Here is a 27500-nt window from a genome sequence, read left to right on the forward strand (position 1 = left end):
TAGTCCAGAGGTATTATAGAGCTACTACCTGCTAATCCCACAGGCACTCCCAACTCTGCTTCTCCTCCCAAAGTCGCGGTAGCTTAAAGGCTTGAATGATGTTGACTTGCTGATACGTAGGAGTGACCTTTGGTGCTTTCTGTGGAGGGAGGAAACGGTCACGGCTGTGGAGTTATGACTCAAGTCCCAGTTCTATTGGCACATGTGATTTTTATTGCAGTTGGTTTGTTTCTGCACAAATGAAAGAGACTACTTACTTATACAGGGGAAATGTAACCGGATATTTGTTGGTTTGTGGTTTGATATGAAATGGAAGTGTTCTGTTATCATTACGTTTGAGTTCCACCTGTTGTTTATATCAAAGAAGCATATTGGTCATATCATCATGGGCGATCATTTGTCATTTGTTTTAATCAGGACCACCCAGCCTTTCAAACGGTACTCTGTAGTTGTAGTTGTAGTTGCAGTGTAGTTTGTGAGGTAGTTGATCAAATCAAAGCAACTACAAACCATAACCAAAACAACCAATTTTAATTGATTTGAAAGAACTGCCATCAGTAGGTGGGTTTACATGGACAGTTGTTGTCATTCCAATTAAACCATTTTGATTGAAAGTCATGACGTCTGTTTACATGCTGTACATTCTATTCTGATCAGGTGCTAACAGGCGCTCTAGAATGTTTGATCGGAATTATGTTACTAAATTGCAACAAAAGGCTTGTTTAGTGGAGAGTGTGGTCACTGACGTGCGGCTGGTTTTGTTGTGTGCCCACAGAGGATGCCAGCTCCGATCAGACTGCGGGAGCTGATCCGGACCATCCGGACGGCCCGGACCCAGGCCGAGGAGCGAGAGATGATCCAGAAAGAGTGCGCTGCCATCCGCTCATCCTTCAGGGAAGAGGACAACACCTACCGCTGCCGAAATGTGGCCAAGCTGCTCTATATGCATATGCTGGGTTACCCAGCACACTTTGGGCAGGTGAGCACAGCAACGTAGGCAGGCCTACTTCCCAGCATTCCTGGCACACTTCCTTGAGCGCCTTGTGCCGTGTGTCTCTTCCTCATAGTTGAAGTGAACTGACCGAAAGTGATTTCCCCCCTGCAGTTGGAGTGCCTGAAGCTGATTGCATCCCAGAAATTCACTGACAAGCGGATAGGGTACTTGGGGGCCATGTTGCTGCTGGATGAGAGGCAGGACGTCCATCTACTAATGACAAACTGCATCAAGAAGTGAGTGCAAGCGTCACATTTTAGCTAAATGGCCTGCTGTCGAGCACAGCTGCCTGCGTGGTGCTGGGATGGAAAGTGTGTGTGTGTGTGTGTGTGTGTGTCGGGGATGGAAGGAGTAAGCGTGTGTATATGAGGGATGGAACGTTTGTGTGTGCGTGTGTGAGGGATGGTGTGTGTGTGTGTGTGTGTGTGTGTGTGTGTGTGTGTGTTGGCTGGTTTGTTTGTGTGTGAGGGATGGAGCGAGTGGGGGTGTGTGATGTGCTAAGAGCTGCTGCCAAAAAAACCTCAGCACGATTCCCCAGCGCGTGCTGATGCGGTGTGATGTGGGCCCGGCCCAGAAAACCTGCCTGACCAGCTGTCTTTGCTCCTGTCCTCCGTCTCCTCCGCCTCCTCCGCCCATCCCGCCGTGACCACTGAAGTCTGCGGCACCCCACTCCGTGTTGCATCATGTACTTAAAATGCCCTCTTTTTTTTCTGCGCTGGCTTATTGGTTGCTCACGTCGGTTTGCTTGTGGTTTCCCAGTGACCTGAACCACAGCACACAGTATGTGCAGGGCCTGGCCTTGTGCACCCTCGGCTGCATGGGCTCGTCGGAGATGTGTCGCGATCTAGCCGGAGAGGTGGAGAAGCTCCTCAAAACATCAAACTCCTACCTGAGGAAAAAGGTACGCCTCAGCGAAGGCCGTGTTTTTTTTTTATTATTTTTATTTATTTTTTGCCCTTGTGTGAAGATGTGTGACCTTTGACCTTGTCTCACCAATCTGTGTTTTTCGTCTGTGCAACAACAGGCAGCTCTGTGTGCTGTCCACGTTATCAGGAAGGTCCCAGAGCTGATGGAGATGTTCCTCCCGGCAACGAAAAACCTGCTCAGCGAGAAGAACCACGGTGAGACACAGCGCTCACTCAATAGGCCATTCAGGAGAGCTGTGCCACAGCTGTCCACTCAGTCTAGTGATTAGTTAGTGTTACGCTACATTTGCTCTTCTGGGGCGACGCCAGCCTTCACTACCCGTCATTCTTCCATTTGTTTAAGTAAAGAAAAAGTTAGTTATTATTGTTAGTTCTTCCTGCTTGATACCTTTCTAATGTCACAGTACTGTAGAGTTTTTCTGCCCAGTCCATTTCTCTCTTGAAGCAGCTTTTTTGCAAGTCATGTATATTAAAGGAAGGAAATGCTTAATGTTGCCCAGCCCTGGCGTTTGCATAGTTCTTTGCATTGGGGGGCAAGATCTGCATGACCAGATCTACCGGAGCTGCTTTAGTGGTTTCCTTCACTGTTTCCCAGAAGGCAAGATAAGATTTTTAGGCTGGTCATTAGCAACAGTTTGTGGGTTTGCGAACACAGACACGTAGATTATTCTGCTGTTGGCATGCTTCGTTTCCTGTACATGGATTAAGCCTAGTCTAGACTAAAGGAAAATGTCAATGAAAATCTCTTCATGTAAAAAGCTGACCCCATCTTTTGTAATACTTTTAATATACTGTATGCATTATCTGTAGCACTTGAATGATGTGTGTGTGTGTGTGTGGTGTGTGTGTGTGTGTGTGTGTATGGTTTCCAGGTGTCCTTCACACATCTGTGGTTCTGCTCACTGAAATGTGTGAGAGAAGTCCAGATATGCTTTCACACTTTAGAAAGGTAAGACACAGCTCTCATCTCCCCTTTATATTACTATAGCAGTGAATCACTACTAGATTAAAACCGTAATGAATCAATAGTGTCACGCCAGTGGTAGCAGCTTAATCCACTTAGCCATTCTAATAGGGGTGATATGGGTATACTAAAAGGGTTTTAAGCTTTCCGTTGGAGGTGCACAATGTTGGCTGTTTAGATCCTCTTCCTCTATCCTCTCTTTCTTACCTCCTGTCCCACCCCCCCCTTCCCCCTCTCCACTTCAGTCTAAACTGCTCTGCCGGCCTACCCACCCCTCATGTTCATGACCGTAACATTATTTTTGAAGCGCTCTGAAAGTGACTTTCTCTCTTCTCCAGTTTCCCCCCCTAACATCTACCTCATATTTTTTCTGTCATTTGTCCTTGTTACAATTCCTGCATTGTGTTAGAATGAGAAGGTAAGAGGACATTCTGGTTTCATAGCTGGTGCATGCTCTCCACAACAATAACAACCAAAACAAATCACTTCACGTGGTCACCGTTGTCATAGTCAGATTCTGTTTGAAAGTTATGTCTTTATTATTTATTATTTTGTCCTGGTCATGTTTATTTTTGCCTTTATTTTCTCTTAATACCATGTCTGCAGTTGTGTATTAGTTAATGTAATTATTCACCAATGTCCAACTCTCACCATTAGACTAACTTTGGTGTTGTAGACCATATTCATGTGTCACCATAGCTAAAAGTATTATATAGTGGTGTAAACAATAACAAATCACATGCGGTGTTCATAAACACAGAGGTTACATATCAGACATGTCAAATTGATAGTAGAGCACACTCATGTGACTATTGATTGAAACTTTGTACTCAATGTTCTCAATACAAAAAAAGAATCATGGATTGAAATGATAAAACTCCTTAAATATGTACAATCATGTTACTAGTGTAATCTTGCTAACCAAATGACCGAAGGGAAGAATCACATCAGCCTGATCACTGTGACTCAGCAGATGAGAGAAAATGTTTGCTAGCGCTAAACATTTGGACGTTTTTCCCCTCCCCTGGTTCTTTACGTTGACATGTTTGTAACCCCCCCTCCCTCCTCGGTCATGTGTGTGTGTGTGTGTAAGGTTGTGTGTGTGTGTGTGTGTGTGTGTATGTGAGACACGTGTTGTGAGTGGTGGTGCTGGATGTGCGGAGCCTCTCTCACACCTTGCTGACACTGTTGTTCTCTTGTCTCCTTGGCTCTCTTCCAGCTGGTCCCACAGCTGGTGAGAATCCTGAAGAACCTGATCATGTCCGGGTACTCGCCCGAGCACGATGTGTCCGGCATTAGCGACCCCTTCTTGCAGGTGAGTGCCTGGGCCAGTACCACCGGGCCTGTTAACAACCCCTCAACAATTATGGCTGAATTGTGGCAGGTATAGAGCTACTTTGGTGTGTGTGGAAAACGGCTGCTTATCAACTGCGCAAATAAGCTACTTCAGTCTGTCACATTAAATTAGCTTGCCATATCAAACTTCACAAGTGTTAGTTATTTGATTAACCTTTAGTGAAAACAACTAGCCACACAAATAGAAGTTGAAAGTTTCAGATGTTGCTTAGAAATGGAACCTATTACTTGCTTACTTTCACCTTCAGTGATGGTGAACAAACTACTCGCGGACTGATATGAAAGGCGTGATTCATAGCTCAAAACCCACTGCCACTATCATATTTTTGCAGTGGTCATCATCATAGCAAAGATCCTTGATTACTGACCAAGATAGAGCAAATTCGTTTGCTCTACTTCAAAACTGTAATTATAAGCTACAACATTAATGGACCTCTGGGAAGGCTCTTTCATTTGAATGGAACTTGCAGCGGAATTAGTGAACTTCTGAAGAGTTCTGAAAAGTTATTTAATTAGCTAATGACACATTAGTTCTGAAAAACATTGTTTTAGTTTTGTTTAACAAATATATCTGTTGGGTACATTTTTTCCCCCATCTCCTAGCCACATTGGCTTGTAGGCCAAAAAGTTAATTTCGACCCCTGGTGGTCGCGAATCAGATTTGACTTCAAAATCTGGATCAAAACTGAGGTGGCCTTGTGTAGATATAACCGTAATGGTAATGGTAGTTTGTCCTGTTGAGATGAGTCTGTGTGGCATAAAGATCGTAGACAGTTATAGTTTATAGTTAGTAATAGTTCTACAAAAGCTGACAGTTAAAGCGGCAATTTGGGCAGCAAATTGCACACAGCACAGGTGTGGAAACAGTGGTATAAGTGGAATAAAGGATGCCCCTACGTTCGGGTATCAGAAAATAATGCACTTCGAAGTGTAACAGGCACTTTGTGTCGTGGCGCATTACCACTTTGAAAGTGCATTATCTTTCTGATGCCCGAATGCCTTGTCATCCATTATCCCTTACATAGTGCACTCAGTGGGTGTCCTGGAGACATGATCATGTTGGTAGCAACAACATATATGTATGGAACACAAGCCTGGAGTAGCTTGTTATGTGTGATGTTATGGGTGTCGGTGGGATGGCTTCAGGTTATTTGGCTACAGCTGAGTGATGAGAAGAAAGAGTGATCCATCGTCAGAACCTGAGTCTGTTGATGCTCTTTTTTTATTCTGACAGCCACACATAATGATTGTCCTGTTAGATTAGCTTCTAAACAGCCATTTTTGCGGTTATACAATCACGTAGGCTGACATTGTGATTGTGATTAGATTAATCATGCAGTATTACTGGACAAGGTAATGACCATTTCAGGTGCAGATGGATGTGATGTGCGTGACTTTGTCTGTAGACTAACAGACATCCCATCTTCCATTTCAGGTGCGAATATTGAGGCTACTGAGAATTCTAGGCAAAGGGGACGATGACTCCAGTGAAGCTATGAATGACATTCTTGCACAGGTGAGGCTTTCAGACCGTGTGATTGATGCCCTGCGTAATCCTAATATATCATCATAATCATAATCATAATTCAGTTTCTCTCATTCAGGATTTCTGTGCAATTCATGATTTGCGTTTCATTCATAGGTTGCGACCAATACAGAAACAAGTAAAAATGTAGGCAATGCAATTCTCTATGAGACGGTTCTAACCATAATGGACATCAAATCGGAAAGTGGATTAAGGGTAAGTGTGGTTTTCAAGGCTTTAATGGTGGTTTCTCATTGGAAGACGCCTCCTGTTTTCGAATCGCTAATCAATAATACATTGTTGTCTGTTGCCAGGTGTTGGCCATTAACATCCTTGGACGCTTCCTACTCAACAATGATAAAAACATCAGGTTTGTACCATATCCTCTGGGTAAAGTGCGCAGAAATATCCCCTTGACCCCAAACTCTAGCGCTCATAACCGGCCTCCATTTCCATGCACAGATACGTTGCGCTGACGTCTCTACTGAAGACCGTGCAGACGGACCACAACGCTGTGCAGAGGCATCGGAGCACCATTGTGGACTGCTTGAAAGATTTAGACGTTTCGATTAAGCGGTGAGCAGCACTTAGGCCCCATATACTCTATGAGCTGACGCTGCACTTGTCTGTTGAAGATGTGGCTGTTTGAAATATCACCTTAACATCCTGCCCTTCCTCTCCTCCTCCTCCTCCTCCTCCTCCTCCTCCTCCGGTTCTTCCCCAAAGGCGGGCGATGGAGCTGAGTTTCGCGTTGGTCAACGGCAACAACATTCGGGGGATGATGAAGGAGCTGCTCTACTTCCTGGACTCGTGCGACCCGGAGTTCAAAGCCGACTGTGCGTCTGGTGTGTTCCTGGCCGCCGAGAAGTAAGTCTGTGTAACTGTCTGTTGTACAGCGAGTTCTATCCGTGTGCGTGTTTGTTCGAGGGATGGCTGATTGTTGCCACTGGAACAGAGAGATAATATACACAGCATGTATGTCTGTGAAGCCACGAGCATCAGAGCGCCTTGCGAGGCTTGAAGGAAGTCTTTTAAAACCCCCTCGGCAAGCCAGTAAGCCTCATTAGCCCGCACGCTGCAGTGCCAAAGCGCGAGGATTGAAGTAGTGCCACTGGAGTAGTGTGGTGTGTGTACACCACCTTCAGGAGCCCTGCTGCACAGGCGCAAGAGGGAGTAGATAAATGAGTGACCTATTAAAGTGCTGTGTGAGGATAAAATGAGTGATCCATCGTCAGAGCCTGGCGTTGCTGACACCCTTTCAGTCTGACAGCCTGACCCCCTCAGAGCCCAAGAGAGACGACTCGTTTGTGTGTGCTCTTGTGTTGTCCAGTCACCTGGCGGTCTTAACGCACAAGCCTCTTCTCTTTTCTCCCCAGGTACGCACCCTCCAAGAGATGGCACATAGACACAATCATGAGGGTCCTGACTACGGTAAATAGCGCCGGTCAATTGTGGGCGGTGTCGTGTTCTTTTTGGGAGACTATTGCTAAGTTCATGTTGTTGCTGTGGTTGCCAGGCTGTTGCATGATGATAGTGAGTGTGATCCATCGACTGAAAGATTGAGCATGATGACCTCAAATTCTGACAGCAGCGTCCTTTTACTGGCCGAAGCCCGTCTCTTTTATGGAACACGTCCAGCATGTTCGCCATATAGCCAGTGACAAGGGCAATGCAACTTGCACGTAGGCCTAAAGCATTCTGCTGTTGTTGTTGTTGTTTTGTCCCAGGCGGGGAGCTATGTCCGGGACGACTCGGTCCCCAACCTGATCCAGCTGATTACGAACAGTGTGGAGATGCATGCTTACACTGTGCAGAGACTCTACAAAGCACTGCTGGATGACATCTCACAGGTACACACCCTTCTCCCTGCGGAAAGCAGGAATCGCCTGGAAAATAGTAAAGCACAACACTCATACCATGATAATTCTGTTGGTTAAAACACATTTTTACCATGTCTAAGTAATGTGATATTTTTGTACATATAGATATAGATTATTATGTCAATACATTTCTGGACATTACACAGTGCTCCAGGTGGCCTTTTAAGCTTCATGGTAGCGGTAGTCATTTTGAGATTTCTGATTTGTCCCATTGACTTGGTGGTCCACAGCAACCTCTGGTGCAGGTGGCGTCCTGGTGCACAGGGGAGTACGGAGACCTGCTGGTGTCAGGGCAGTGTGAAGAGGAGGAGCCCATCCAGGTACAGAGAGTGAAGTGATTAGATTACCGCCTTTCCCCCACGGTCTGCCCCTCATACATGTAAATATTCTGTTGTGCACCTGATTAAAGAAGGGCAGGCAAGAGACATTAATGATCAAAATAGTTGATGTTATGGGTGTCGGTGGGATGGCTTCAGGATATTTGGCTACAGCTGAGTGATGAGAAGAAAGAGTGATCCATCGTCAGAACCTTAGTCTGTTGATGCTCTTTTCTTATTCTGACAGCCACACATAATGATTGTCCTGTTAGATTAGCTTCTAACCAGCCATTTTTGCGGTTATACAATCACATAGGCTGACATTGTGATTGTGATTAGATTAATCATGCAGTACTACTGGACAAGGTAAGGACCATTTCAGGTGCAGATGGTTGTGATGTGCATGGCTTTGTCTGTGGACTAACAGCCCATCTAGGTACAAAGAGTGAAGTGATTAGATCACTGCCTTTTCCCCACGGTCTGCCCCTCACACATGTACAGTAAATATTATGTTGTGCACCTGATTAAAGAAGTGCAGGCAAGAGACATGAATGATCCAAATAGACCTCATGCCTAATATGTGTTGGTGTCTGTTGCAGGTTACTGAGGATGAGGTTTTGGATGTGTTGGAAGGCCTCCTCGTCTCCAATCTCTCCACCCCTGTTACCCGTGGTTACTCCCTGACTGCCATCATGAAGCTGTCGACTCGTTTCAGCAGTGTAAAGTAAGCATTATACCTCCTGCAGGTCTTACTCTGTCACCAGATGTTGAGGGGCTGTCAATTAACCTTGAGCACCAGGGATTATGAATTATGAATGGACCTCCGGGAAGGCGGAATTAGTGAACTTCTGAAGAGTTCTGAAAAGAGTTCTGGCTTCAGGATATTTGGCTACAGCTGAGTGATGAGAAGAAAGAGTGATCCATCGTCTGAACCTGAGTCTGTTGATGCTCTTTTCTTATTCTGACAGCCACACATAATGATTGTCCTGTTAGATTAGCTTCTAACCAGCCATTGTTGCGGTTATACAATCACATAGGCTGACATTGGCATTGATAGGGGCTGTCAATTAACCTTGAGCACCAGGGTAATTCTAAAGTGCTTAAGGCCAAGACCGAGTCAAAAGGCACATAAATGATCTGCCATATATCTTAATGAGGGCATTTGCCAGATAGCGTAATGAGTACATGTCAGTTTACTTTGTATGTATATGTGCAGTGCACACATGTGTTATAGTTGTCTTGTTTTGGCTTTGTACCCTGCAGCCGCATCAAGAAGGTGGTGTCCATATACGGGAGCAGCATAGACGTGGAGCTGCAGCAGAGGGCTGTGGAGTATAATGCACTTTTCAAGAAATATGATCACATGAGGTAAGCTAAGCACCAAGCTCCCCCAGTCTAGTTATACAGACATATCAGACATCCGATCCAACAAGCTGAGCTTCTCTTCCGTTTGAGAATACATCGTTTTGTATTGTTGACTGATTATGTTTAATCTTCTTAAAATGTACTGGTCTCTTTGTTTGTGAATCATTGGCCCAATCCCAATGTCAGCCCTAAAGACTAAGAACTAAAGACTCACAGACTTAATTGATCTCAGGTGCTAAGTGAGTGAGTGTGTGAGGCCACATAGGCTCAGACAGGTATTTGGGATTGGGACAGCACTTCACGAGATCACATGTACCTTGGCGATGTTTACTAACAAAGACGTTGCTAACATTTGCACCATGCACGTGTGTCGTGCGCGCTGTTGTTTACCTTCATTTCCGGATTTTTCTATGATCTCCGCGGTAAACGTCACAACACTTTGAACTGTGGGTAATTCCCTTAGGTTAAGTCTGCACCGATGCAGACTCACGGAAAGGGCTCGGTAAGTCTGTACTCAAACCCTCCCGCCCGTTGTAATTCGACATTGGGACAGCCCTAAACCCTTACGAATTGCGCGAGAACGCGCACCAAAGTCCGTGAGTTCGTGAGTCCGGACATTGGGATTGGGCCATTATCACTTTGTGTCTTCAGCAATACTAAACCATTTTATTGATGTTAGTTATGCTAACATGTTCATGGCTCTGGTCTGTTCTAAATGATGTGTGTTGCTAAACCTTCTTGTTTCCCTTCCATTTGGCACTGAAGGCCTGCCTTACTAGAGCGCATGCCCATCATGGAGAAGACCTCCACCAATGGCCCCACAGAGATCGCGCAGACCAATGGGGAGACGGAGTCTGCTGTTCTGGACACGAAGCTCACACCTGCTGTCCCTCAACCCGCCAGTCAGGTAAGACGGCCTCCACGCATCAGCCCACACACCTATCAGTTGACCAATGAGGAAGAAGCACCTCAGAGAGCTTCCCCTTTGCTGTGCACGTAGGCCCTATTGTCACATGATGCCAACTAAAAGGTTGTTAAATTATTTATGGGCTTGGTGGACAACATGTATGTCAAAATATGTACAGTTTACTAAGATTCTTGATTTTTATTTTTATTTTTTCTGGTCACCAATAACAGGCTACGGTTTTCTTTTCAAATTAAATATGATCAAATAGTTTATAAGGTGGACATTTAAAGCTCACCCTTGATACAACCATGGATGGATATGGCAGATGTCATTTAGCAAAAAAGTATTATTACTACTACTTCTACTAGTTCTGTTTTATTTTTATTTTTTTGCAAAATGCTTAGTGTCCTACAAACTACAGGAATTTGTTTAAAGCCTCTACCAATGTGATCAAAGTGAGACCCCTGCTGGTAGCTGAATTGCAGAGCTTTCATTTTCAAGATTAGCCTGTAGAAGTCAGTGTGCTTAGCAATGTGCTTGGCTGAAATATTAGGAGCTTAAGCAAAAAGAGCTCCAGAACTTAATTTTAGATGTCATGTTATGCCAATCATTTCCCCCAAAAAACATCCTCTGTGTTGAATATCAGGACACGGGACATTTTATATGTACAGAACCTTTGAATTGAAACCACACTATTGAACAGCTGCCTCACTTCAGTGACTTCAAGCAGAGATGTTGTCTGTGTGTGCATGAAAGCCTCTGGCTTGTCATCACTCAGTGTGAGCGACTCCTCTCCTTGCAGGCTAATGATTTGTTGGACCTGCTGGGGGGCAACGACGTGGCTCCTGTGATCCAGACCTCTGTGCCCACCAAGCCTGCCTCTGCTGGAGGCGAGCTGCTGGATCTGCTCGGGGATCTCTCTATGACTGGTAACGCCTCTCTCTCTCTCTCTCTCTCGCTCTCTCTCCCTCTCCCTCTCCCTCTCTCTCTCTCTGCTATTGTGCTCTTTCTTTCTCTTTTTCTCCCCTCACGCCATTCCGCCATTCCGTGTTATGTAAATATTGTGTTGTGCACCTGATTAAAGAAGGGCAGGCAAGAGACATTAATGATCAAAATAGTTGATGTTATGGGTGTCTGTGGGATGGCTTCAGGATATTTGTCTACAGCTGAGTGATGAGAAGAAAGAGTGATCCATCGTCAGAACCTTAGTCTGTTGATGCTCTTTTCTTATTCTGACAGCCACACATAATGACTGTCCTGTTCGATTAGCTTCTAACCAGCCATTTTTGCGGTTATACAATCACATAGGCTTGTGATTGTGATTAGATTGATCATGCAGTATTACTGGACAAGGTAATGACCATTTCAGGTGCAGATGGACGTGATGTGCGTGGCTTTGTCTGTAGACTAACAGCCCATCCAGGTTACAAAGAGTGAAGTGATTAGATTACTGCCTTTCCCCCACGGTCTGCCCCTCACACATGTGAATATTATGTTGTGCACCTGATTAAAGAATCAGGTGCACAGGTCCTCTCTCCTCTCTCCTCTCTCCTCTCTCCTCTCTCCTCTCTCCTCTCTCCTCTCTTCTCTCTCCTCTCTGCTATTTTGCTCTTTCTTTCTCTTTTCCTCCCCTCACGCATGCACTTATTTTTTTACACTAGTGCCATTCCGTGTTATCCTCTCACTCCACAGTCTTAGTTTGTCACTGTCACTCTTACCCATGCATCCTATTTTGCACATTTCAGCCTCCTCTCCTCTAGATGTCACCATCCTCCACCATGTGCCTTCTCTCCACAGCCATGCATTCAGCATCTAAAAAAAACCCAACTCTTATGGCTTTGTTATAATCTCTGCCCTCCTCCCTCCCTCCCTCCATCCCTCCCTCTATCCCTCCCTCCATCCCTCCTTCCCTCCCTCTTTCCCCATCTCCCTGTCCCCTCTGTCCCTCCCTAGGTGGTCCTACCCCTGCCCCTGCTTCCTCTGCTCCCATCTCCCAGCCCCCCTTCCTCCTGGACGGCCTGTCCTCACAACCCCTGTTTAACGACACCGCAGCAGGTAGGAGCACCCGCACATCTCACCAGTCTCATGCCTCCATCCATACGAGGCCTCCGAGCCTCCTGCCAGTGTGCAGTCGACTCACATGTTCAGTCCTAAGTGGTTCCTTCCCCCCCCCCCCCCCCCCCCCCCACCCCAAACCCATTCATTCTCCGCTGGCGTAGGCAGCGTAACGCTTTGAGTACATGTCGTGTTCGGCTCGTGGCGAGGCTCAAATGTTCTCTCCCCTGCTCCCCTACCCCGGCCTCGCAGGTATCCCTCCCATGACGGCGTACAATAAAAATGGACTGAAAATCGACTTCACCTTCGAGAGGTCGAACCAAAACCCCAACATCTCGGTCATCACCATCCACGCCACCAACACGACAGAGGCGGAGATGACCGAGTTTGTTTTCCAGGCTGCAGTACCAAAGGTGAGGCCCCAAAGGACACAACACCAGTAGCACTTTACTATGTCCAAGTTATTTCACTTGGGAAAAAGTAGTCTTTACCTGTCTACCTACCTCGATGTGCCTCACTCTCACGGTCTCACTCTCTCTGTCCCCTCAGACATTCCAGCTGCAGCTGCTGTCCCCTAGCAGTAATATAGTCCCGCCGCTCAACCAGGGCAATGTCACGCAGGTCATCAGAGTTCTCAACCCACAGAAGGTAAGACCAGCACACTCTTTTAGTCTGCCACTGCATTCATGTGCTGCTGAAGTGTGTGCGTGTGTGTGTGTGTGTGTGTGTGTGTGTGTGTGAGACACCAGCGCACTCTCCTAGTCTGCCCACTACATTCATGTGCTGCTGAAGTGCGGCGTCTCCACTGCAACACAAGCAATCCGTTGCAGGCGGTATTTTTACAGGGTTAGCATGAGTATGTCATATTCCACAGTGTTGTTTTGCCAAGTTTGCAAATGTCTGAAATGCCAGTTTTAACCAACATACAAATCTTGAGTTACCGACCTAGTTTTACTTGCATGTGTTTATAGAGTAAATTCAATGTGAAAATGGTCATTTTCCTTTTAAAAATGCAAGTAATATCCACATACTAAGAGTATTCAGTAGACCTAAATGACTACAGTACACCACGTTATTAGGGTGGTATGAACTAGCATTTCATGTGTATGCTAGCATGTAGCTTTACCTTACCTTGTTCAGATGTTGAACGGAATGGAATTGAATTGAAGTTTAGTAATGACAATTGTATTTAATATGCCTTTTGATATTTCAGATAATGCATTGCCCTGATATTTCTGTAATGCAGTACTTCAGTCTGGTGCATGAACTAGCCTGATAGATAGCTCAGTATTTGTTAGACTGACACTGAAAGTCACTGAAAGGTTTTTAACTGGGGTCTTATCGTCAAAGTTAAACAATGTCAATTTGGTTGAAGCTCCTGTAATTGAAAAAAAAATCAGAAGTGCAATGTACTACCATCTGTTTCATTTTACAGATACCCCAGTGTGAATCATTAACATGTCCCCCTATGTAGACATAACAAATGTGATCTGTATCCTTGATCCCATTGACAAAATCACTCAGTAACTAACTATAAACATCTGTAAGCCATGTCCTTGTAAGAATTGATCAGTTTATTTCAAGGACAAAGCCTTTTGCCTTGACGACTTTCGGTCTGTGTCAGTGGAGGAGGAGGAAAAAGGACATTTTATGTGTTCAGTTTGTATCAATAAGATAATCCAGTGTTAAAGTTTCTCAACGATATATTTAACTTTTCTGGAATTTGTTTTTGCTATTGACGTTTCTGGCAAAAAAAAAAAATCTTTTGACTCCTCACCATTCTGCCATTTTTGTTTTTCTTTCTTATTTCTTTCTCAGCAACAACTGCGAATGAGGGTCAAGTTGACATACACCCACAAAGGCACCCCTGTGCAAGACTTGGCCGAGGTCAACAACTTTCCCCCGCAGTCCTGGCAGTGACATGTTGCCCGCTCTCCCTCTTAAAAGACCCCAATCAAGGGAACTATGGGAAAGTATCCCCCACCCTCTCCCCGTCCCCATTCTGCCCCCCCCTTGTGACATCGCCCGCAGACCGCCCACCGCCCCCTAGGGGTTGCATGGGAGTCAGCGGTACATTCTTGACCCACAGAGAACCAACCAACCAACTAGACGACGATGGTATGAAGACCATGACAACGACTGTGACAATGATGATGCATCATCTGAAATATCAGAGAAAAAACAAAAAAGCATATCCGAATACCAATTACTGTTTCTTTTTTGATTTGGTCTCGCTCCCCTCTCACCTCCTCCCACCTTTATTCAGCACTAAAGTCTCTACTCCCTGTCTTTCACACGCGCACACACACACACACACACACACACACACACACACACACACTCACTCACATACTCACTCACACACACATCATGCTCACTCTCCATTTCCTGCCCACTTTGGTCACTTCCTGTCATCCTAGCGAGGGTTTCACCTCTCCATTCACAAGGAGCCATTTTCTATGAGCGCTTGTGTAACCCCTCTATTGTTTTTTTGTTGTTTTTTTTTTGTTTGTTTGTTTGTTTTTAATCTAACCCTCAATGGAGTGTCTTTTTTTTTCTTTTCTTTTTTGGGGGGTTTTAAGGAAACATTTGCAACGGCTAGAAAAATATGTCCAATATACACACTGACTTAATTCTATGTCTAATATTTTTGGAATTAGGAAAATGTCTCTTTTGGAATGGAGCTGGGAAACAAATTTTCCATTAATCTCTCTTAAATCTATCCACCAAGTTGTCATTTAAATGCTTTCCTACCATCTATCCAGACAGACGGTTGTTTTATTTTGTTAAAAAAATAAAAACTCTAAGGCATTAATCATGGCTTTGAAAGGTTAGCCTCCCAGATAATCTCCATTTGTTTCACCTCTGAGTGCTAGTTTTGACCTGTTGTATATTTTTCAGCGGCTAACACAGGTCACAGGGTGAATTGCAGTTGCTGACTTGAAGGACTTGAGCGAGAGCTAGGACAGTAGGTCTATAAGGCCCCTCCAGCTAGCCAGAGATGACCGGGGTACGACACACATGCATCTCTGTAGAGCACGCCACCAACACCTACACTGGTTGGTGAGCAGCCCAGTGAGCCACTGTAAAAGCTTTTAGAGGACTTCTCCTGGACTTTGCTAGGCACCTTTTTTTTTTCTTCCCCTTTGCAAGTGTTTGCCTTTGTGTTTGGATTGGAATGAGGTTTCCCAGGGTGACATGTTTACCTCCAGCAGAGGACTGTGTGGGGGGATCAAGTGATGCAGTCTCATAGTGATTGATTTAAAATGTTTGGTTTAGGCGATAATAACTTTATTAATAATAGTGATGATAATAATAAAGCATCATGATGCACAGCCTGTCAGAGCGGTTATCCAAATGCATTGTGGGCAAACATGGAATAGATTGCCCAGATGTCTACTGGTTTGTGTACATAATAGATCAGTAAACTTGGCATGAAATTTGATTCATGGCTTTGGGTATTCACACCAGTCTCACAAGACATTTGCAGTTTGTTTTAATCTGTCTTAGACATTGTACACATATAAGTTGCGAATGTAGTTACATGCACTGAATGCATTTTTTTGTAGGCATGTTATTTTGAAGTTGACTATGTCATGGGCAGCACTTTTTTTCTGATGTTACTTTTTTTTTCTGTAGTACTTTTTTTCCTTTTCTCTTTTTTTGTTCTTTCATTTTGTTCTCTCTTATTTAGATTGTTTCAAATGATGCCTGATTTTTTTTGGAATCTATGTGCCTTTCGCCATTACTGGTAGATATGAAGCCCTCAAAAGTCTTGTTGATGTCACGCGCGGGTTCACTTCCCACCTGGGGTGAAGGTGAGGTTCGTTTGACCTTTCGTGTCACGGTCCCTTTCACTTGCATCCGTTTCTTTTCTTTTCTCTTCTCACCGGGGCTGAGAAACGGATGCCGAGAGAGAGCTACTCCTAGGTCCGTAAGCCTTAGGCTGTAGTTATAAACCACCGACCAGAGCTGGTCTTTTCTCTTGGTTGACCGTGTTGTTTGAGAACATTAACCTGCATACCTCACAATGTGTCACCATTCTTGTTGTTAATGGTCAACGGCGCCATGATGGTCACGTGTAACCACTCACATACCTTCGGGACGTCAGCAGGGCACCCACTTCATCCACGCATTTCTCTTCCGCCGCTAACTAGCTCGGCTGCCTACCAGCTTCTGCTTTTCTCGGGGGGTGTATCCATCCAATTGGAGTGTTGACTCACCTATGCCACAGTGTCTAACATTTGTGACCAAATCAGATGTTTCTTTTGCTTACTTTGGAAATATTTTTGAGCAATGCTATATGTATATGGAAAAAAAACGCTTCCTTCTATTAGCTAGGGTATTCTCTTTGTTTTCGTTTGTTTTGTTTTGACTTGACTATCTCGGCTTTTTTCTGTACATATTGAGGGCTTTTAAGATGCATAAACTTGTCTTGCTCATCCCTTTTTTTAGATACCAACATTTTTCTAAGACTTCCTTCCAGAACTGCACAGTGTAATATTGTCTTAAGATCTTAAAAGTCCAGATCATGGTCTCATTGAAAGACTTACCTGTCTCAATGTCTTGAAAAACGAAATGTAATATCTGCTGCCTGTATATTGTACATAATTGTAAAACAAGCAAAAGACCAGATCAAATCAATTCCCATTGGAAGACCTGTTAAGATTAGATAGGGACTAAAATTGTATACATGTGTAAAAAAAATAACAATCTTGAAAGGCAACATGTATGAGCGGTGTTATTACTTTCTCCTCTCTCTTGACTGCATACGACTCTCTTTTTTTTCTCCTCTTTCGTTGTCTGGACGGCCGTGGGTACTGCATGATGTAGGGCTAAAGGGACACTCTGCTGTTCTATGCCGTGCAGCGACACAGGCAGGGGCGGCTGTGTGTGTGTGTGTGTGTGTGTGCGCCTGTGTGTTTTTGAAGGCCAGTGTATTGGCATGGTCCTCTAGTAAAGCAGGTCTGGAAGTGGAATGGGATCATTGCCAGTGGTGCGGCAGCCCCTCCTCCCACCCTCACCCTCCGCCCCATTGTGTTGCTCACTGTGGCTAACACATTGGGGCTAATGACTGCAGCCCAGTCTACCTGCTAATTAATGGACTTACCTGCCTACAGAGCAGAAGCTTTCTCGCGGTCAGATCTCGTACTCTTTGCTCTGTCCTTCGGCTGAAAGGTCGGTCTTTCTCGTTGATATTTGAAAGGAAACAAATCTGACTCTCCTCTTGAGGCCCATCATTCCCCCACTATCCCACCACAATTTGACGGCTGACTATAGATTCTGCTTTGTGTCTGTCAGACCTAGGTTAGGCTCTTGGTCACTATACCGCTGACTGATGATAACTGATTTTACACTTGAGGGTGCAGTGAGTGGCGGCGGTCCATTAGTTATGCCAAACGTGAGTCTACAAACTCCTTGAGACTATCATATCATTCAACGAGTCCATTTATCACTGTACAATCACCATGGCTTGACTGACCGGCACATTTCTTTGGGGATGTTTGATACGATGAGCGTGTGTTTTATTATTGTGACGGCATCCTTTTCAGATTTAGCTTTTTCTTTGGGGCGAAACACGAAAGGCAGTGTGATTTGCCGACAACATGGACTTTCTTTCACGTCAGCGGTAGTTGGTTAAATTGATATTGCCACCTCTTTGTTTTATTGTCTAATATAGCGCAGTGGCAATAATCCACATAGTGGATGTTTTTGCAACTGAGGTCCAGTGCTGCTTAATATTTGAGAGGGAGGGAAAGGACATCAGAGGAGACCGTTTGTCATGTACTTCAGGCTAAGGGCCACAAGGGGGAGCGCTCATGGATTATTATGGTCTTTGGGAAGGGAATACTGGAAAGTTGTCTCTTGTTTTTTTGTTTTGTTTTGGATTTTTTTGTCCCATGTTTTCTTTATTTGTTACTTTATCACCAGCAAAGTTGGTGCCCTCCCTGCTTTAAATTTCCCTGATTTATGAATGATTTATACAGATTTTGTCTCTGCCTTTTAATTATAAATTATGAAGGGTGAATATCTATACAACTGTAGTTATGACACTGCAAATGAATATTCAAGAGAAATCCTTTGGAAATCTGTGCTGCTGATAAAGCTTTTTTTCTTTTGGTTAATCAGCCCATATAATTGTGTGTATATGTTGTGTTTGTGTGAATGTGTATGTATGTGTGAGTGAGTGTGTGTTGCCATGTCTGACAGCACCTCCTCACCTGTCAGGATGTGTGTGCGTCTTTGGCTGCGATGATTTTTCGTTGATTCTCTGCTGCATGTGAGAATCGTTTGTAAATAGTCATTTCTACTCTTTATGTAAACTTCTTGTGGAAAAAAATGCAAGTTCAAAATAATCAGTAAATTCACCACACCTCCTTTGATGGCTCGGAACTGACATCTTTGTACATTTGGACATGTTCTGTAAAGAAAATATATACATATAAATATATATAAAAAAAAGAAAACAAATTACTGTCCAATGCAGCGATCAGCTTTTTACTCTGGATGGGCTATGGGGTAGGGTCACGTTGTTCATATGGATGTAGTTGTCTTTGACTTCACCCCTGTTGGCAGGTGATAGCTCCATGCATGGAGCTCTTGGACAAACACCTTTTCTCATGCTCCCTCTTTGTGAACTGAAGAAAATTAAAAAAAGATACCCGTTGTTCTTTTGGAAAGTGAAACTACATGTACCCCTGAAAAGATTTTACACTGGCTGTTCTACCACATTTGATTTGTAAGGGAGAAAAACTTCTCTTTTTTCCCCCCTGATGGGCTTGACATGTTGAACTGAATCAGAGTCCTGTGTCTTCAAGGAGAGTGTGTCGGACTGAAAAAATATGATGATGACGATGAAGATGAATAAAATGAGAGGTTGTAAACTACTAGATGGGATATTTTAGACTTATGCTGTGTATTATTGTCTTTGGGTTGGAGATATGATCAAGAAAATAATAAAAAGTCAAAATGAAAACTGATCTTTCATTATTTTTTTCTACTTTTACTCTTCAGAACGGTTCACTGACCTGACTGGAATTGTTTACTTTAAGAAATAACCCACCTACATGATCTAATATATTGTCCACCTACACAGCTTGCTCTGTATAGTGTCACAACAGGTGTGAGATGATCGGTATTTATTACAGTGACAAACATTCTCTTCAAAGTGACTGCTCCATTTCGTTTTATTAGCATATATTTAAAACTTAAGTATACAGGTCCATTTGCATTTAGTAGGTAGTTGGACTATACAAAATTCAAAACGTATTGATCAATGTTTAGCCCATTTGGCCTAGTAATGCTGGTTCAGTATGCTATAAAGATTTCAGCTACAGAGGTCAGACACAGTTTCAGACGCCAGACTCACACCTGGTAAGCACACTGCATTTTGAAGTTGAAAATACTGAAACCTATTGCATTAGACGCACGTGATGGTAAGCTGGCTAAATTAAACATTAGATTCTGTAGAATGCCAGGCCTAGGTAAGCTTATGCATAATTTCGTATATTTCAAGCATATCTGTAGCCTAGTCTACGTTTTCTGAATGATGGCTATTAATGAACAAACACTAGAATTAAGGAAGAGAATTTCGATTTCGTGTCTCTTTAAGCACCTACCAAGTGGGCATAAACATTCTCATGAATAATTCAGCACGGCGACGTTCGCTTTGAAATGGGCAGTGCCCTATGAATAATAAGTAGCCCTGCCTCTCTAATGTTTATTGATTGGGTCTATCTGACAGCCGTGAGAATCAGTCTCATGGCGTCTCACCGAACCAGGATGGGGCTCTGCAACCGCCTCCTGTATTGGAATTTACTAGTCGTACACTGCGACGTTATATGTAGATTTTTATAGTAAGATACATCAACGAAAATGAAAGACGAGGAGAAAACGTCGGAGACGGTACCGAGTAGCGACATAGACGGTAAAAATGGAGCTGGTGTCGAAGATAACGGGGCTTGCAAAGGAAATCTGCCGAACCCGGTGGTCCATGAAGCAGGAGCCCCAGGTCGCGGCGACCGCATCCGACCGGGAACCCGAGGAGGAACGGAAATCAGAGTGTTAAAGGTATGCTACATAGATGGCATGCCATCGCCAGTATCCATTCTATCATTTAAACCTCCGCAATGGAATAGTGGTGTCTTTTAGAGGGCCGTGCGTATGAAATTATGACCTGCATCATCCATGACACTATCACGCGTCATACAATTTACTTCATTGATGTTCTCTTTTGCGAAATATCGTGTCTCTCCATATTATGGTCTCCCACCTACACGTTTTCACCGTTACTCAGGACACCGAAGGGTTGCCTCTCATTGTAGGCTGCCACCTCCTCTTGTCCGCGGTTCGGTGCTGCTTATAGTCGAAGCTATACGGGGTTGTTACAGTCAGTAGGCTACTGTAGTGTTGCCAGCTCCTGTCATACTGCCATCTAACCTGTTAGTCGTTAATCGTTTTGGAATTGTCCAGGATGCTGGACATGCAGCAGGATCATCTGATAAAAGTAATATTATGAGCGATTTAAACGCATGTCTTCTGTCTTCGTGCCAATCTTGCCAAACGTTTTTGAAAGACATGACTGACCTGATCTAAATTTCTGGCAGGAAAACATATTATAGGCTGCGTGTTATGGACATGTGTATCTGTCTTCCCTGAAGGCTAATAATTGTTGCTACGCACGGCCATAAATAACCCAAGAGCACATCATAAGAAAACATAATACTACTCATTCACTCAGCCTTATCTTGCTGATTAGTATTTGAACGTTTGATGTTTGCTGATGCAATAAAATGATTCTGCTGCGAAATTGCCTTTTTGTGCCCAATCATGGTTGAATAATGGAACAGTTCTTTGTGTGGTAGGGTAGATCCTGTAATTCCAGTCCATATTGATCATCGTATTATGTATTGAATACAATTATCCCTATACTAAAATGGGCATGCACTATCCAGTTTTCAGAAAGGATCAGTCAGCATGGGTTCTATATCTCTCTAACCTTGCATACCGTAGTATTGCCAGGGCTTGGTGAGAGAGGGTAGGGCACAGAGAAAGTGGTCAGATGCTGTCTGGTGTGTCACGGTGTCTCGGAGCGTTTCAGTCTGGTGTGTAGCGGCGTGTGAGTGTGTGTGGGTCTCTGCCGCTCCGCTCCTCTCCTCTGCTGTGCTGGGAGACTGGGAGAGGCAGGCAGTGCTGGGCTCAGGCGAAGCACGGCATCGTGGGAGAATGATTTCATCAGGGCTGACTAATGACCTGATGCCTGGCTGCCTGTCTCAGATTCGGAGCCTGGAGCACACACACACACACACACACACACACACACACACACACACACACACACACACACACACATACACTCAAACACATACACTCAAACACACACACACACACACACACACACACACACACACACACACACACACACACACACACACACACACACACACACACACACCACCAGGGCGTTTGTGCCCTGGTGTAAATATTTGGGCCTTGGCACATCAGGGTGGAAGGCAAGCCGAGAGGTTTCTAGCACAGAAATAGAATCTTTTGGGTGGAGCCCTTCTCGTGTCAGCTAGGCTCTTGTCACAGTAGAGGTGCTCTAAACAGCTGGATCATTCACCATCACCACAGTTTTGGCAGGTGCCTTGCAGGAAATAATAACAATTAATTAATTTGACCTTTCAGACCTCTGTTGAATGGTGACCTCTATTGATTTCAAGGTACAGTAAATCATATCAATCATTGTTGGGGAAGTAAGACCAGCTCACTCACTGTGTGTGTGTGTGTGTGTGTGTGTGTGTGTGTGTGTGTGTGTGTGTGTGTGTGTGTGTGTGTGTGTGTGTGTGTGTGTGTGTGTGTGTGTGTGTGTGTGTGTGTGTGTGTGTGTGTGTGTGTCTCCATCCAGCGCAACATGAAGCGGAACGGGAGCCGGGGCTGCGTCACCAGGAAGAACCGCTTTGGCTCGCGGGAGCGGGACTGGTTGAAGGGGGACCCCCAGCGGGGCTGCGTGTGCCTGTACGGGGCCACCGAGCCCCAGCCCCCGGCCAGCGGCCCCCAGGCCCCCGCCTCCACCCCGCAGCCCGACCTCAAGCTGGTCCTGTGCTCCACCACCACCACCGTGGAGGAGCTGTGCGCCCAGAGAGACTGTCAGCAGGGCCTGTACCTGCAGCTGCATGGAGACCTGCTCAGGTACTGTAGGCCACATAGTGGACTCGCACGCAGACACACACTAAGACAGCCAGTCTCTATATGTTAGTATGTGTTGCAGTATGTATAATGATGCTTTATATGGTGCGCTATGTGGATGCTACTCATTGGATACTACACCCTCCCTCCCCACCCCCCACTCCTTCACTGTGAGGCACTTTGGATGTAGAGATAAACCACCTTATAAATTGAATGTGTTGTAATGTGTTGTTGCTATATAGATTATTGTAGACACAGTTAGGCATGGGATAAGGTGAACACATGACGTGTGGGTAGTAGTTAACATCATTTGTAGTTCCAATAACTTCTTGTATCCTCTATGGGAAAATGAATGAAGCATGGCACAGCGTATACCAAGGTCAAAAGTTCAACGTTAAAGTCGAAGTCCACGATCATAATCCTGTACATTTCTTTTATGTCGGATTCAGGGAATTGCCCCTCACAGTCCTCTAGCTGTGGTCCTCCTGATATAACTATATTGTTAACACACATAGTGGCTTGGCCTTGGATCGAGTTGTAAACAATCCCAGCCCATCAACATTAATGTTTCGGGAATAGTAAAGGGAGGGGTGTAATGTAATTGGCTGTTGAATTCAAATATCAACAAACTTTTGTGAAACCAAATCCAAATGGCGGACTGCATCTTTAAGGCAAGAAGCAGTGATAGCACATCTGTTTTTGTTTTTCCGAAAGCCATTTGGGATAAAAGCGTGTATAGTGTATTTTGGGATGAAGCGAAACAACAAATAGGCCGTTCAGGCTATTTTAGAGTGGCCAGCTCCTTTCCACGACACCTCCAGGTCTCATCTGGGCGTGATATTTTCCAGCCGGGCCTTTTTGGGCAGTGCGGCCGAGCGCGCTCCTGGAGTAATGGAACAGTCGTGCCGAGACAGGCTGACCCGCGGAGTGGCATGGCCACTGTCTGACATTATGTGTGACAGCAGGTCTCCAGAATAAACCAGAGCTCCACGCGAGAATGCCACTTAGACAGGCTATAATCTGGTTACACCCACTCTCTGTCTCCCTCTCTCCCTCTCTCTCCCTCACTCCCTCACTCACGCATGTTCACTTCCTCCCCCTCTCTCTCTCTGTCCCTTTCTCTTTCTTTTCTTGGCTCTTTAGATGAAGCCCAGGAAGTGCTTTTTTACTTGCTGTTAGACTATTTTTGGTGTGAAGCTTTGCTCGGTGCACTCCGCAATGCATTAAATAGGTCACTCGCGCCAAAATGTCAGCAAAACGAGAAACAAGATCTCCAGCGTCCAGCCTCATTCTTTGTCAGGTTCCCCGCAAATCCCACGCCCTGGTGTTGCACGCATTCTCTTGTATTGATTCGCCTCTGCCGGTGCACATATCGGCTTCTCCTTGAACCCAAAGTGACTTGTGTTCGGTTTTTGATGGTTGATGTGTCCTGGACTCTGTGCTGAGGTGTTGAGTTGTGATATCTACGGAGCCTTTACACAAGCAAGCAGGCCAAACCGCTTTCATCGGCTGTGGTGGTTCCTAGCATGAGGCTGGCCTTGGATTCTGTCATCGCAGAGGTCATAAAAGAGGGCTGGATTAGGGTGATGAAAGTGTGTCATTTTGGTGTCATTTTGGTGTTCCCTCTGCCTGGTGCCACGTTCCCTCTGCTGACTGTTACTCTGCTGCGAAGATGTCAGCACGGCTGTCAAAGATGTTGTTGAATTGTGCCACATCGTCACCTTTGGGAGTGTAATTCTGTACGGCTCCTTAAGGTTTGGAGGGCTTGACGTTTTAGAATTCAAACAGGGCAGGTAATATTTCCTCTTTGGTTCTCCCTGGTCGCATGCGCTTGGAAATATCAAAGAGGGTTTACGTCATGTGTAATATCAGGCACAGCAGGTACTCAAATTAAGTACATAGTGTATTATTTTACCACAAGGGGAGCTCTTCCATCTTTGTGTGTATGTGTGTGTGTGTGTGTGTGTGTGTGTGTGTGTGTGTGTGTGAGCTGTGGGTCAGAGAAATTGACATGGCAGCCTAGAATGGCAGAAGCATACAGATACAGCTCTGAGACCAGAGTTGTGGCTCCCAGACAAGAGAGACAGACAGACAGACAGACAAGCGGATAAACAAAGCGGACTGACAGACGGAAAGCTCCGGAGTCAGCCAAGTAGAAACACAGATTAATATATACTGTTTCTGCTGTTAGGCCGCAGGCTCAAAGCTCCCCAAAAAACAGTGTGTGTTGATAATAGTGATGCATGAATGAATACAAAATGAAAATGAATAAGGAGTTGATGTCACTGCAGATATACGACTAGACTGCGTGAAAATGCACAGAAGCCGAACGAGCTGGGTGAACGTATAAAGACAAATATTCTGTCAGAAAATGTTCAACAACAACAGCACCTCCGGTTGACACCTGGCGCTTGGCTTGTGTCCGTGCGCGACTGCGCGTGCTGACGGAGAAGGGGGGGCCTCCAGTGTCCACTTTCTGCAGCGTCTGCTGAGCCTCCTCTCTGAAGGTGTCCCTGAGAGGAAGACCAGAGTCATGCTCAGTTTCCCCTCTTTTTGCCCTTGCGAGTGACGGGAGTGCTGAAATGGCTGAAATCACATTAGTCTTCAGGAAGAGCTCCAACAGTGCCACAGGCAGCCAGTGGGGGGGGGGGGGGGGGGGCGGGATAGGGGATAGGAGAGAGAGAGAGAGAGAGAGAGAGAGAGAGAGAGGGGGGGAGAGAGAGAGAGAAGAGAGAGAGAGAGAGTTGGGCTGTGTGCTCTGTAGGGCCAGTTGCATCAGAAGAACTTGAAGAGAGCAGCTGGTGTCTCTGGGCAGCAAATGGATGTGTTGTCTGTATGGTGGTGTGTCGATGTGTGTTTCTGTGTCACTGAGATGTGTTAGTCAGCATGTGCGTCTGTCTATTTTTTTCGCATGTCTATATACCAGTAGGACATGTTATCATGTGCAGTCCATTAGTAGGCTATGCATGAACATTGGTGTGCAATGCATAGTATGAGCAGCGGCTTTACCAGAAACCTATGAAAACTCCCTACTTCACCAGGATGGACAAAAGAAAGCCCAGCTGACCGGAGTAAGCCATGTGCACACTGGGCTGGGTTGAGACTATCCTTGACTGGCCTGAGCGCAGCAGATTGCTGTTGCTTCATGCTAAAGTGCATGTGAAGGGGTCTGAGGGTCATACTAGTGGGTTGTTGGGGATGAGTTCTAGTTGTCTGGGCCCATGCTGAGGACTGACAGTCACAGGCTGATTGGGATAACCCCCTCCCCAGCTGCCCTATGCCCCCCCACACATACATAGACACAGACACACACACACACACACACACACACACACACACACACACACACACACACACACACACACACACACACACACAGAGGCAATAATAGAAGCTGTTAACAGGATTAACCAGTGGAGAGCGAGTTGATGGCTTGATCAGGTGAAGGCAGTGTGCTAGCCTAGCTTTAGCTTAGCGGCCGAGCTGAGGCTCATGAGCCTGGACAGGTCTGAGAGGAGCGAGGGCGAGGCGCCAGTATGTGACCTGTATCATCAAATCAGGCTCTTCCTCAAGGAAATCCCAGCTGGTGCATCACCGTTTAGTATCACTGAGCGCTTTAATGTACACGGGCGGCACAGTGCAATTGGCTTTGATCTCCACAGAAGTGGTCTGAGACAGTAAGGTGTGGGTATGCTGTTGGGGTATCGTGTCTCTGTCATGTAGCTGAATCATCACATATTATGCACATATAACACCCTCACCCTTCCACTCTTAAACTGGGACTCTTGTGTAGGCTACAGCTAAATGTGTCCGTTGGGGCTCTATCAAAGCTAATGTCATGCTTTTGTTTGTTGTTGAGTGATGGTTTGTGTTGAGTTCTTCAGCACACACTGCAGTACAGGAAGCTTATTCTCTGTGGTTGGGGTGTGTGAGTTCCCCTCTGGTTTCCCCATTTAGCCTACAGTATAGCCACATTATGCAGATGAAGCTCCTCACCATGTAGTTGTGTGCATTGGTCAAAAGCTTGAAAATGTAACCGCTCTTACAGCAAGATGTCGTCAGTTGTTATCACCAAAAAACATCAGTTTGCAAGATTAGCTATATTAGCTCTTATATTAGGCTAATACTAACGGTGCTGTTTTTGGCTAGGCTGCTGGTTTTTAGCTTAGTATGAACTCTGCATTACCTTTTCAAATGGTCTTTTCTGTGTGTGTGTGTGTGTGTGTGTGTGTGTGTGTGTGTGTGTGTGTGTGTGTGTGTGTGTGTGTGTGTGTGTGTGTGTGTCTGTGTGTGTCTGTGTCTGTGTGTGTCTGTGTGTGTGCATGTGTTTGCGTGTGTGTGTGTGTGTGTGTGCGTGTGTGTGTATTCTCTCATGTGGGTGTTCTCTGATCGCTGTCTCTCTCTGTGTGTGTGCAGGAGGCTGGACCCCTCTGAGCGCCCGCTGCAGATGGTGTACGACTACCTGGCAGCCATGGGCTACGAGGACCCTCTGCGCATCCAGCGGGAGGCCGCCAACTCCGACCTCAGCTGCATGATTCGCTTCCACAGCGGTGAGTGCTCAGCTCTCCCCCCTCTCCCCCAGCCCCAGCCCCAGCCCCAGCCCCAGCTCTCCCCTCTCCTCCCCTCTTCCCTTCCCTTTGCCCCGCTCAGGGTTACTGCTGCCCATCTGGGTGATTGGATTCGCCCTTCAGTGTCCGGGGCAGAGTCCTGGACCCGTTACGCTGGACCTCGGCCCAGAGCCGTGTCCATGTCCCTGGCCGCTACACTCCAGCACCCTTCCAACAAACCCCTGACTGAACTGGAGTGAGCTGGAGCTGGAGCTGGAGCTAGTGGAACCAGGGTGTTTACCCTTGTGTGTTTCCCCCTTGCTCACATAAACGTTCCTACTTGTCCGTACAGCTGAGACGTTAGCACAGCGATGTTTTTTTTTTTTTTTTTTTGTTCTCACAGTCTTTGAAATGGCAAAGCGTGCGTGCGTGCGTGCGTGCGTGCGTGCGTGCGTGCGTGCGTGCGTGCGTGCGTG

At 45.6% G+C, this 27500-nt stretch overlaps 2 protein-coding genes across 4 annotated transcripts in view; both read left to right on the forward strand.

Moving 5' to 3' along the window:
- The window catches only part of ap1g1 (adaptor related protein complex 1 subunit gamma 1), a 27348-nt gene extending 8083 nt beyond the window's left edge, over positions 1-19265 (forward strand). For all 3 annotated transcript variants that reach the window (XM_062548646.1, XM_062548647.1, XM_062548645.1), the window contains exons 2-23: positions 776-979; positions 1106-1230; positions 1754-1895; positions 2019-2115; positions 2793-2869; positions 4104-4199; positions 5676-5756; positions 5883-5981; positions 6080-6135; positions 6228-6341; positions 6492-6632; positions 7142-7196; positions 7493-7615; positions 7876-7965; positions 8562-8686; positions 9226-9330; positions 10093-10234; positions 11037-11163; positions 12188-12289; positions 12542-12702; positions 12839-12937; positions 14108-19265. In XM_062548646.1, the coding sequence (XP_062404630.1) occupies positions 779-979; positions 1106-1230; positions 1754-1895; positions 2019-2115; positions 2793-2869; positions 4104-4199; positions 5676-5756; positions 5883-5981; positions 6080-6135; positions 6228-6341; positions 6492-6632; positions 7142-7196; positions 7493-7615; positions 7876-7965; positions 8562-8686; positions 9226-9330; positions 10093-10234; positions 11037-11163; positions 12188-12289; positions 12542-12702; positions 12839-12937; positions 14108-14209 (2460 nt within the window). In that variant the 5' untranslated portion in view covers positions 776-778 and the 3' untranslated portion in view covers positions 14210-19265. The remainder of the gene's footprint in view (positions 1-775; positions 980-1105; positions 1231-1753; positions 1896-2018; positions 2116-2792; positions 2870-4103; positions 4200-5675; positions 5757-5882; positions 5982-6079; positions 6136-6227; positions 6342-6491; positions 6633-7141; positions 7197-7492; positions 7616-7875; positions 7966-8561; positions 8687-9225; positions 9331-10092; positions 10235-11036; positions 11164-12187; positions 12290-12541; positions 12703-12838; positions 12938-14107) is intronic.
- A 955-nt stretch (positions 19266-20220) lies between these two features.
- Positions 20221-27500, forward strand: part of phlpp2 (PH domain and leucine rich repeat protein phosphatase 2) — a 41721-nt gene continuing 34441 nt past the window's right edge. Inside the window, exons 1-3 of the mRNA XM_062549237.1 lie at positions 20221-20359; positions 22197-22480; positions 26894-27027. Coding sequence (XP_062405221.1) covers positions 22203-22480; positions 26894-27027 — 412 coding nt within the window. The 5' untranslated portion in view covers positions 20221-20359; positions 22197-22202. The remainder of the gene's footprint in view (positions 20360-22196; positions 22481-26893; positions 27028-27500) is intronic.

The sequence above is a fragment of the Sardina pilchardus genome, chromosome 11 (genome assembly GCF_963854185.1).
Source record: "Sardina pilchardus chromosome 11, fSarPil1.1, whole genome shotgun sequence".
In the NCBI taxonomy this organism is placed as follows: Eukaryota; Metazoa; Chordata; class Actinopteri; order Clupeiformes; family Clupeidae; genus Sardina; species Sardina pilchardus.